The 12,946-nt window shown below is 40.2% G+C and overlaps 2 protein-coding genes across 2 annotated transcripts in view; both read right to left on the reverse strand.

The window, feature by feature from the left end:
* The window catches only part of IQCH (IQ motif containing H), a 438,281-nt gene that overhangs the window by 108,458 nt on the left and 316,877 nt on the right, over positions 1–12,946 (reverse strand). The gene's annotated exons all lie outside the window — the stretch shown is intronic.
* The window catches only part of SMAD3 (SMAD family member 3), a 75,557-nt gene that overhangs the window by 8,837 nt on the left and 53,774 nt on the right, over positions 1–12,946 (reverse strand). The window contains exons 2-5 of the mRNA XM_075207581.1: positions 12,373–12,566; positions 10,512–10,646; positions 8,749–8,820; positions 8,623–8,673 (exon numbers count right to left, since the gene is read on the reverse strand). Coding sequence (XP_075063682.1) covers positions 8,623–8,673; positions 8,749–8,820; positions 10,512–10,646; positions 12,373–12,566 — 452 coding nt within the window. The remainder of the gene's footprint in view (positions 1–8,622; positions 8,674–8,748; positions 8,821–10,511; positions 10,647–12,372; positions 12,567–12,946) is intronic.

A 12,946-nucleotide genomic window follows, 5' to 3' on the forward strand; every position in this document is an offset into this window, starting at 1 on the left:
GGAGTTTGACTGTGTGAGGATTTAACTCTGTATGCAGCACAGTCAAACTCCTAGACTGCACACACACAGGTGGTCTAATGGGGTAATAGACCAAAGGGAGAATGCTTGTGTACTTACCCCTGTCTTTTCAGTTGTGACTGATGCTGAACAAGTCGGTCAGTGGCTAGAGAGCGTCACTGTGATTTAGCATAAGGGACACCAGGAGGTGTAGGCAACTTAAGCTGGGTACACACTACAGAATTTTCCACCAACTTTTTATGCCGATCGATTTTACATGCGATCGATGTTCCGATCGCTCGGTCCATGGACTGCATACACACTAACCTTGTTTAGGACAATAAAGGGAAGAGCGAACCTCCCTTTAGCGACTTTTTACAGCCATGTTGTCGTTAGCAATGACTGTAATTTCATACTCACTGTTGTGGATCGGTCGGAAGTTTATACACACTACACAACGGAAACGAGATTGGAACGAAAATATTAAACTGTACGACCAACCAAATGAGGCGACAATCGTCCATTTGGGCAGACTTTCGACCATCGTGTCACTACACACACTGACCCGACTTTTGAACGAGTGGTCGTATGTCGGCTGATTGAGCCGATTATTGGACGAAAACCGTGTAGTGTGTACCCAGCTTTAGCATTGCTTACTGGTGTCATCCTGACAAGAATGCATGCCGGTATTGTGATGTGAACAATAAAGCATCATTGATTCAAACAAGAAGCTGTTTGAAACTGATGTCTGCAGGGTGTCAGAAGTTCTACTATATATATCTAATATATAAATGCTTAGTGGCGTCTGTCTGTCTGTGTGTGTGTGAAAAAAAAAAACCAAGTTGCAGCGCCACCTGCTGGGCAGAGTTATACACTGACCTACTAAATTCTTAGTGTGTGTGGGAAAAAAAATTCAAAAAGGGCTGAAATTTGGTAGGGCTCAAACTCATTTTCGTGAGGTAATTTTACCTCATGAACACACATGTGTAGAGGCGTGCGTTAGTGTGTGTGTGTGTGTGTGTGGAAAAAACTATTTTCTCAGAAAGGGCTCATCCAATTGACCTGAAATTTGGTATACTGACATTATTTGACAAAAAAATTAGAATAGTCAGTTAACTTCCATCATCCCCCCTTCCCCCCGTGGGAGGGGTAGTAAAGGCTAAATTTACGAGTTGAGGGGTCAAACTCATTTTCGTGAGGTAATTTTACCTCATGAACACACATTAAAATGGCCGCTTGCGTCGGGAAGTAACGATCTTCCCCTGATAAGGCCTGGGCTAGGCCCAAATGCATGACAAGAACCTTTTTAACACCTTAAGTAGCTTGATTTGACTAGAATGCATGAGTATCATGCACGTGTTAACAATATATATATATATATATTGTGAATGATAAAGATACCTCATATTGTATTACTTAAATGTAAGCAGTGTAACAAAATATGTAAACAAGAAATCAAGACAGAAACTGCAAAGGAATCACAAAAGAAAGCAAGTTTTTTCAATGCTATAAAACAACACAACATCGTAAGGGATCAGCTAGGCACCTTGACTGGAAGAGATAAACACACAGACTGACTTAATAAATACATTATTTTCATCTGCGGTTACAAAAGAGGAAACAATGCCAGGAAATACGTTGTACCAGGACCAGATGGCTTTCACCCACATGTGCTGGAGGACCTACATCCAGTTACAGATAAACCATTATTACTGATATGTATGGACTCCCACCTAACAGGACCATACGACTGGTCCTGGGCAGATGTGTTACCAATATTTACAAAGGGAGCAAAAACAAACCAAGGAATGACAGAGGAGTGAGCCTGACATCAGTGGTGGTTAATATGTAACAGAATATAGATACCTGGAAATATATTAATGAAAATAACCGACCGGCATATCAGGGCTTTATTTAAAGGTCCAATCATTTGATAACTTGCAATAAGTATGTTACAAACTGGATCTTGGCAAAGCAGTTAATGTGATTTATTTGGATAAAACACTTTATACAATATAAACAAACATGTGTCTGATAAGCTTTTTACACCAAGGAGTGTACAGGTGGCAATGGGGCATCCACTACCAATATAGAAAGGGATTGATCACTGTGAGGGTAGATGAATAGTGGAATTTACTGCAGAGGAAGCAATGGCAAAATCACTGCATAGATTTAACATTTTTTGGATGCCTTTCTTGGTAAATGGCAACGGTAAATATTGCTATGCACAAATTAGGAATTAATCTGACTGCCATGTATTGGATCAGCAAGGATCCACCCTGTGAGGTTGATTTGGCAGATACATTTTTTTATTTATATAAAGGTTGAACTTGCGTCTTTTTTTTAACCTCACTAACTATGTAATTATGTAACACTACAGAAGACACTAAACCACTTTACCTCATATATGGTAATTCTACACATGATTTAAACCACAGGTTCTTTTCATGCCACAATTATTGCATAATGTATGGTACTATGAATATTTAACAACAAATATTAGTGAGTGTGGTTGCAATCAACCTTAAAATGACAACTAATGTATATATTTTAAGAAGAGGGAGAAAATGACGTAGGGATAAATGTATCAAGCTGCAAGTTTCCGGCGGGTTTGAAAAAGTGGAGATGTTGCCTATAGCAACTAATCAGATTCTAGTTATCATTTATTTAATACATTCTACAAAACGACAGCTGGAATCTGATTGGCTGCTATAGGCAACATCTCCACTTTTTCAAGCCAGACGGAAAATCGCATCTTGATACATTTACCCCATAGACATATTTGAAACTCAAAACATAAAAGAAAATACTACAAACAGCAAAAGCTCAAATGAACTGTCCAAAGACAAATACAAAGATCTAGAAAAAGTGCAGAGCAGCAAAAAAAGGTTGTTCCATGTCCCCAGGAGGAATCTAATCTGTTCATGGCAATAAAAATGTAAAATTTCTGTTTAAGTAGAAATGGTGCAATCCTCCCTAATATAACTTGATCTTCCCAAGACTGGTGCTGGTTTCCACTCTAGCAGGAGGACCTCACTCTCATTGTGTCTTTTTTACTGGGAACCAGAGCCGGCTGTCTAGTCTGGGGCAGTGTTTCCCTCTAGTAGGGGGTTGTCTTACTCTGGGACTAGTAATTTGAGGTCAGGGCACTGCTTACCATTTTTTAAATGATTTGATTTGTGGACTTTTACCAGTTTCTCTTTTCCTCACTCGTCTTACACATTTTCATCTTGAGTGTCTGAAACCAGCAAGTTTCTTTTTGGAGATTTCCATGGCGATTTACTAAACCGCTCCCTTTACTAGATTCCCCCTGTTAAATAACTCACTCAATTTTATTTCTGGTGGTTTGAAAAAGTAATAATTTATATGATGATTGGCTTTCTCTAGATCTGGTGAACTGCAAATTGTCGTGTAAATGACTAAAAAAATAGAGATTTAAATGGTGATATCTGCTAAAAGCCCGATACTAGAGTCGTCCCTGAATGCAATATTAAAATGACTCCATTGAAAGAACCCACCCCCCACAGTGAATGTACATCAGTCGCTTTGTCAACAGTACCTGCTAAGAATTGCTGGAGTTGGTTCCATGGAATCATCTCTCACTCAGGTGATAAGAGGCTAAGAATTATAAGAGCAGCACTAGAATACATCCTTTGGAGACTGATCATTACTTCTTAAACCCCCTCCTCTTGTTTCCAAATCAGGGCACGTTATCAATTAATTAAAACACTAAATACTTTGCCTATCAACCTAATAGGGAAGTTATGAAGAATTTTTGTCACATGCAGGTGACAAAAACAAACTGCTGTGTTAAAGATCTCCAAACATCTGCAATTGTTATCTTATTAAGTGGAGAATTTAAATGAAATACAACCAAAATCACCTATCTCTACAGGACTGTATCAGATAAGCTTCCAAAAAATTTTTTTTTTGTTTGCTTCACCATACTTAGTGCATATTTTACCGACTTCCAGACGCAAATGACTATAGAGCACAAATTAAAACAAACAAAATAAAATACTAGAATTCAATAAGAAAGACTGGCGTTCAGGGGATGGGAATTTCTGAAAAAGAGGAACTGTTCTTCCCATGGATGTGTGTTTGCATGCTAGGATGGCTGATATAAACATAAACAGTTGTCTTTTTGTCTGCAAGCAATCCTCTCCAATCCACCCCATTAAGTTACTCTATGTCTTACTTTGTATCACTAAGTAATACTGGCTTTGACAAAGCAGGAGCAGGAGGTTCACTACAGGGCCATGAGATGGGTGTTGTAGGAAGTCTCTCTTGCACTATGTGCCACACTCACAATGCTGGGTCATGTGACTAAGCTTCCAGTTCTGTGCAATACCCACAGTGAAACAGGAACCACTTAAGAGTAGTTTGCTATGAATGGTCTGAAACACCACAGGCAATTTAACTCTATGAAGCCTCCAATCATCTGCAACATGAACGCAACCCTGTCACAGCTAGAACGCTGCTTAATTCCCTATGAATGCTTGTAGGCTCGGTAAAAGCAGTGAATTGATTACTCATTACCAAACATAAATAATAATTTCCATAGGCAAAGGAAAGTATATTTTTTCCCCACATATTCGCTGTGGCTGCGGAAAGGCTTTAAACAATGGCACTATTAAACCTGATAAATAAACTGCCCTGAGCAATCAATTTGCTGAAATGGCATTACAGTTGGATTGCATGTATAGCGATAATTGTACAGCACCATTTCTTGTGAAACTGTCATTAGCTTTCTCCTCTGTAGGCTCCTAAAAGTCTTGGCCCAACATATAGGAAAAGCCCAATAATATGGATTTATAAAGACATTTAAGAAGCTGACTGGACTTCCATGGTTTTGGATTGTACGTTTTTTAATGTGATGTTATCCAAAAGAACTCCCCTTATTTATCACACTAATATGACAGTCTGAGAAGATGAACCTAAATTTAGCAAGAGCCACAGTTAGCAGCAGATGGAAAGGATTGAGTCACACAGCTGGAAAGATGAGATTATGTGGCCAAAACTGATAAGGAAACGCCACAGTGGTTGTATCCCACATCCTCTGGTGCATGCACGCTAGCCTTGATTTCTCTCTTTTTAGTAGCTAGTTAGTGGCATCTGCACAACTTGGAAATCTCTGCGTAATAAGGACAAGGCACAATCAATATAGGGCACTATCTGGGATGAGATAGCCATTGTGTGTGGTGGGTTAAGCTGTGTGGCTGAGGACAGCTCTTACACTTTCCAGAAATGGCTCAGTGAGCTATGTGTGAGACACCATATCGCAGAGCAGAACTAAATAGTGCTCTGTTAAACAGTTCAAATAACCATTTCATTACTAGCAATCCCTGTACATGTTTATGGTTGTAAGTGCTCCCAGCAAAAACGTGAACACAATACCATTCACACACAGATACACACAGACACACACACTCACTCACTCACTCACTCTGCATATTTCAACATGAAACACATAAACATACTTTTGAGATAATTAGCACCAAAACAGGAGTGCTTGTCAAAACAATCACGCAATACACATGATGCTGATAGTGGACATACTTGCCATGTGATATCATGAAACAATTCCCTTATGCTTTCCATTCTTAGTTTAATACCACTTTGTATGATAAATAAATGTCCCCAAAAAACATAAAACTAATGACACTTGTGGTCTTCACACTTGGCAAAACCCAATGTAATTGTTATTCAGTATGTATAAACTGCAAACTCTGTAAAACTAGTGAGAGGTAAGTCGAGATACATACAATCTATTCCACTACAAAAATGTAAAATGGTCTTGTTTGTGGCAGGCTACAATCTAAATGAACATATTTACATATTTAAATATGAAGTTATTGCTGGAAGGAAAGTTGCTACTAAAGTAAGAAATCCCATCTTGGGAGATTCACTTAGCTGCGATGTTCCTCAGAACATTGCGGCCGTGGGATTTTTACAAGAATTCTTCACTATTCACAATTTACCATAGTAAGGGTAAAAATACGCAGCCGCGATGTTCCTCAGAACATCGGGGCTGCGAATCTCTCCCAAAAGATGGCTACACATGTTAAGATTGTCCTGTGGCTACAATCTTTGTGTGTGTGATGAAGTCATCAGCCCGCCACAAACTATGATAACTCTTTTGCTTTGGTTGATAGGCCGATTGCATAGATTTAATTACTGCTAATTTGCAGCCCCCCTCCCCCTTCCCCATATATGGCCACATTGACCACTGATAATGTATCTCAGTGATCAGATGAACAACCGGATTGTGCCATTCGTGGCCACAATTAGACTTTGGGTAGGCTGTGTACTGATCGGATTGAGATTTCTGTCACTGGAAGGATCAGATATACAGATAGGAGTCCAAGTGTCAAGGAGGCATCTTGTGACTGACAAATCATCCATGGAGTTTAACTGGGAGAGGTAACTCAGCCCTCCCAAGCTATCGAGGTTCCTTGTATGTGCTCTCTATTGTCCTAGAAGAGCCCCATCCATACTTGCAAGAGTCGATCCTAGCAGGACCTGAGGAGGAGGAGGTACCCATCCCCGCTGGCCAGTCTCCTGCACATTACACTGGGACTGAGAGCCAGGGCAGCCTCCCACCTGCTCAAATGTGGAGAATTTAAAATCCCATCCCAGGAGAGACAAGAGAGTTAGAGAGTTTGGTGCGGTTCAGTCAGCAGTGGTTGATGTAAGGATTGGTGATTACGGTTCCTGCTGGCCTAAAGTGTAGAGGCCAAAACAAAGAACAAATTGGATCGGAGCTCACAGCAGCGGCAGAGTAGTTCTGGTTGAGGGTTACAGCTCCCACTGGGCTGGCATAAGAATCCAAGTGTTGTTAGTGCATGAGTCTTGGAAGGTACAAGCAATACTCCCCCGCAGGTCTTCATGCTGGGATGTGCCTGCCTAAAGTGGGGTGCCAGAGAATAGGAAGTGAACAATCCAGATCTCCAATTGGAAGAAATATCTCCACTGCGCCTGGTCACTGGTAAAAACCCTCTTTCTGGGTATTTATTGTATACCCCTATGTGCGTGTCATTACTTGTAGTATTCTGTATTTTATGTACTGTCTTTATTGTTATAGCCATTTATGTGGTATTTCTATAGTACCTTGAGTTTGTTTAATGAAATAAAGTTTAAGTTACAATTTGGCTATCCACCTAAGTGTGTCAGAACACACAGTGATGGTCCCTGGTGTGCAGTGGGTAGGTCGGAAGGGGAAGACAGGCAGTCCATAGGTATGGTTAGCACTCTTACACTGGGGTGTTAGAGTGGGGATAGCCCCTACCATGGGTACCTGTTTTTATATTATTGTTAATAAAAAAAAAAAAAATATATGGAAAGAAATTAAGTTTCTGTAAACCATTAGTATTTATAAAGTTCTCCTAATCTAAACAAGATGTCACAAGGACAAAAATATGTTACTAAGAAAATTGTGATGTGTTGAAATGATGTTGATGATTGTAGTTGAAATTTTCACATACACGCACACACACACACTCACACACACATACATGCACACACTCTCTTGAAAAGTCAATACAAGTTTTGTAGGGGTCATTTTGAAGCAATGGATGGATGGTGGTAAATACTATAATAAAATATAAATTTCAGTATTAAATGAAAAGTACATAATCTTTTCCAGTAATTCAGCATATGTTGAGCAGCCCAATCTACTCTGGTGTTACTGGGGCCTGTTAGTGCATGTGCAAGATGACCACACACATAGGTCAATATTGGTCACCTGCTGATCACATTAACAACATTCCTGACAATGATCTGATGGGGGATTATAAGTGCCCAGAATCCCTTGCAGTGACTGCCTTTTGCAAGTAGGATATTTGCACAGTTTCCACAACAGGATATATAATGTATAAAAAAAAAATATTTGCTATATGTAGTGTCTATAGTATTTGTAGAGTACATATACACAAAGTACATGAATGAATAATTGAATTTTGGAATCCTACAACATCCTGTTCATGCCACAGGACTATGTGATCAGCTTAACACGAGGTCAGACAAGTCACAAACAATGCCAATGACAGAGACCAGAGACCCTACACAGGTAAAGGTGTAGAAAGGAAGTTGTTGTTCATAGCAATCAGAGTCTAACTCAAATCAAACAATACTTTGGGGTATATTTACTAAACTGCGGGTTTGAAAAAGTGGAGATTTTGCCTATAGCAACCAATCATATTCTAGCTGTCATTTATTTAGTGCATTCTACAAAATGACAGCTAGAATCTTATTGGTTGCTATAGACAACATCTCCACTTTTTCAAACCCGCAGTTTAGTAAATATACTCCCTAGAATTGAATGCTATGGGCAACAACACCATTTCTACAGTTGCCTGTAGCAGTTTACATAAATGCCCTCTATTAGGAAGTGTGCCTAAGATTTTAAAATCACAGACATCAGATTTATATCTGCCATTGAATCCAGCTACAAGTCCGCCATTCATTTCATTGGCATGGTACCCACTGCCTGCCCCTTCACCTGCTGGATGATCCACTTGATACATATGGGTGTCTTTTCTTCTGTGCATAGCTATGGACACATACATATTACAATGGTTAATACAACTGTATATATAGTAATAAACATGAAATCCAGTAACTCACCCATGTTACTGTGTGCAGGGGACATGGAATTTGGAGACAGGCTCGGTGACCCTAAAAAAGTGATAATAATAGATATTACAAACTACACTGAACTAATATTTCACCCCTTGTATGTTTTTATCTTACCTGAGTCTATGCTATGGTTCATCTGGTCACTGGTTTCCCCATCTTCACTCAGATAACCAGGAGGTGGAGTTTCTAGAGAAACATAAAGAGACACTATTAACAATTATGCCCATTGCAAGATTATTACCCTACGTGGCTATGTGTTAAAAATGACAATAGAACTGTTGTAGTTACGTTCTCTATTCTCTATTCAAAGCTATGATGGCAGAGTCCAAGTTTTAGTTTAAACTATTAAGAGTACAGGCTGCATCTGCTGCCCCCTTTCTAAGTAATATGCAACCAATATTAGGCAGGAAAGGAAAGGGACTGGTTCTGTTGAGAGTAAATGTCAAACAGACCATAATCATAACAACAGGATATATAGGTAGTCTAAGAGAGATAACTGCAGGGAGGGGTCATGCAAAGTGTTTAAGAATGATATTTTCCCCACAGAAAGAATGGATGTGTGGATTAGAACCCACTGGTGATTAAACATGTTGTACTGGCGTTTAGCACACACTGGGCTTTGCAGATCCCCCATGCCTGTTGTACCAGTGTCACGTGTTTGAAGCCAGTACCGTATGTACTGACAGTGCGGTCCTGAGAACAGTGGCTAAATGGTTAGCACTTCTGCCTTACAGCACTGGGGTCATGAGTTCAATTCACGACCATGGCCTTATCTGTGAGGAGTTTGTATGTTCTCCCTGTTTTTGCGTGGGTTTCCTCCGGGTGCTCCGGTTTCCTCCCACACTCCAAAAACATACTGGTAGGTTAATTGGCTGCTAACAAATTGACCCTAGTCTGTTTGACACTGGGCTTTGCAGATCCCCCATACCTGTTGTACCAGAGTCATGTGTTTGAAGCCAGTACCTTAAGTACTGACAGTGCGGTCCTGAGAACGATTTACTGCCTGCGTAGTGAATGCAGAGTGATGCACCATGGGCATCTGTAAATCTGCCCTTAAGAATGTAACATTTGCACTAGAGATATAAATAAAAGGTTAATATATGTTTTTGTTGTGCAGTATTACATATGATTTTATTTTTTACAATGAGGAAATAGCACCATTAGAATACAGCTGTACATCTTGCTGTTTGGTGACCAGAACCCATACTTGCCTACTCTCCCGGAATTCCCAGACTCCTGGAAGAATAAGCAAAGCTCCCGCATTTGCCGAAATTCACGGCAGTGAATGGAGGGGATGGGGCTTAATTGTGTCATTAAGCTCCGCCCCCTCCATGCAATGCTGTGATTTTCGTCTGCTTGATAGCGGGGACGGGCTATGGTGACGCGACAATGTCACCATGCCCTCCATGTATGTCAGTTACTGTAGTTGTCCAGCGATCACAGACACTATCAAAGTCTTCAGCTGACTGGATATCTTTGCCAGTCCTAACACAATCACAGTATCCGTACAATCATCATTATAGCCGAGATTGCTTTTACAACTTTAGAGGACAGTGGCGTGATTTAATGCCTGTATCTAACGCTATGGAGCTGTCAGATGGTGCTCCATGTATACCTGTGAAACTGTTTGCATTAAGAAAAATAGTTCTACACAGCGTACACTAATCTACACAGTTGTAAGACAATGTCAAGTTTGTATCTTGTAGGTGTGATGCTGATATTGGCACTTTATAAAGATAAATTATCATTTCAATTAGCGCTTTGCAATAGGGCAAAACAAAAACCAAATAAACATTGACAGTGTCAGATTTTATTGTAGAACACTGAGATAACATATGATACTGTGTGATTGTCTAGGCCTTAGCTTGTGTCCTCACCTGGAATGTAGTTGATTTGTGGCTCAATGCCCGCTGGGAAATTGGTGTTCTCTGGGATGGAATGACTGTAGTCATCGAGTGGAGGGAACTCTGCTGGGATCTCTGTGTTTCTTGGGACAAGCACCGGAGGCAAAACTGATACAAAGATAACAATAAAAGGTCAACTAAATATTTTGGACATTTATTTCATCTCCTTTAGTTCTTCCAATAAATAAATAACTATAATCATCAATATCATTTCTTTATATCTCCTACATTTTGACATTCGATAGAGAAGACGTAACTACAAGTCATATCTTGTCTTACAGTAATGACTTGCCCAAAGCAAACTTTCTTCTCTCTGCATTCAAACTGCACCAAAATATCATGTGGAAAATAGGGCAAGATATAGCTCTCTGGATCTCTATGTTGTGCAGCGTATGCTAGCTGCACGGACAGCAATGACCTATGAGGCATGGTGACTACCATAAGGAAATACTGTCTATCTTTGTGGAGCCCATATGTGATAAGAGATATAGATCTATAGATATCTATCCTGTCCCATTCCCCTGCCAAGTTTTTTGCACAATACGTTTAGAAAGCAATGTGGAAACACTTTCATCTGGGGGACCTTCAGCAAACATCTACGCTTTTTTTATTGATATTTTTCTTTCAAAAAATAAAACGCCAAATGTGTCTTAGTAAAAAAAAATCCTATGCTAATCCAGGAGATTGAAATATAATGCAGACACATTTCTTTACACGGGAAGCAGCGTTTGTAAAACACATGCAAGACTAAGGGAAGTGTGGCTATCAGCCTAAACGAAGTTAAAATCACGTGGGTGAGTGATTATGTGTTTAGCCTATGGGCTTCTTCAATTTGTAACCAATGAGGTAGAGGAGGGGAGTGGTTTAGTTTCATATATGTGAATGTTCTCCTCCATTTTCCCCTCTCTGCTTCCGGATTTCCTCCCGCCCACCCGGCAGTTATTAGGTTTGTGTATATATGGTTTCTTCTAGGTGGGAGAGCAGTGCAGTCGGTAAGTTTGCATATGGTGCTTGGGTTATCTCGTCATAGGTCACTACTCCCCCTTTTGGATTGTGTTGTCATCACGTGTGTTGGGTCCAGTGAATGGGACTCTGGGCCAGTATGTTGAATATTTTACTGGCGGTTATAAGGGGGGTGTAGTCTTGCCGTTGGATGGATATTTCGCACCGGCCAATAGATAAGGTATTGTCCTGGGTAGGTGGTACAATGGTCTGACCTTTCCACCGTTATTGGTTTTGTGTTTGCTGACTGCCCTGCTCTCGTCCGCCTTTCAGCCCCTTTAGTTTAATATTAGCCATGTAATAAATATATTTTATTCCAACGTTAATCTGGTGTCCGTGTCTTTATTGGTTTATTAAGGTATTATGGTAAACGCTAAGAACTTCCACACTGTGCATTTTATGACAAAGGTAAGAGGTATGACTATGTATAACAGTGTACCAGGCCTGGCCTACCTGTGGCTCTCCAGCTGTTGTGAAACTACAATTCACAGCAAACTATCGTCTGACTTTCTGCTGGCAGAGCATGCTGCGGCTTGTAGTTCCACAACGCCTGGAGAGCCACAGGTGTGTCAATATAGGACAGATACTGTTACATGTATGAGAGCCAGGGCTGAGGTTCCGTATGGCCTCTCCCCAGATTGCTGCCACTTACTGCATGTAAATAATACCCTACTGACTGACAGGAACACAGACAATGTGTGGCCCACAGGTTGCCTGTATGATAACCGTGCTCTGTATAAAATCTAAGTATAAGATGACTTATTACTTCCGTTATCCTCTGAACATAATTACTTTAGCTAAAACACATTGGCTGTAGTGTACATCCTGGTACCTGGAGTCTCCACTCTCTGGTAATGATATGGGTTCACGCAGACTTCATCCTTCTTCATGTTGAAAGCGTATTCACACATTTCCATGGCACGGAGCTCGTGGTGACTGTGCAGGTCCGGCCACCTCCAGAGACGGCAGTATATGACGTGGGGCAGACCTTTACGATGGGACACTTGTAGCCTACCATCCAGAGACCTGTAGGGAAAGAGGGCAGTGGGTTATGGAAATGTTTATAGTGCAATACGCCTTCAAATGATCACTATTTCACTACACTGTTATAATACACTCTGTAATACAAATGATCACTGTTACACTACACTGTTATAATACACTGTGTAATACAAATGATCACTGTTACACTACACTGTTATAGTACACTGTGTAATACAAATGATCACTGTTACACTACACTGTTATAATACACTCTGTAATACAAATGATCACTGTTACACTACACTGTTATAATACACTGTGTAATACAAATGATCACTGTTACACTACACTGTTATAGTACACTGTGTAATACAAATGATCACTGTTACACTACACTGTTATAATACACTGTGTAATACAAA

Source organism: Mixophyes fleayi, chromosome 4 (genome assembly GCF_038048845.1).
Source record: "Mixophyes fleayi isolate aMixFle1 chromosome 4, aMixFle1.hap1, whole genome shotgun sequence".
Taxonomy (NCBI): Eukaryota; Metazoa; Chordata; class Amphibia; order Anura; family Limnodynastidae; genus Mixophyes; species Mixophyes fleayi.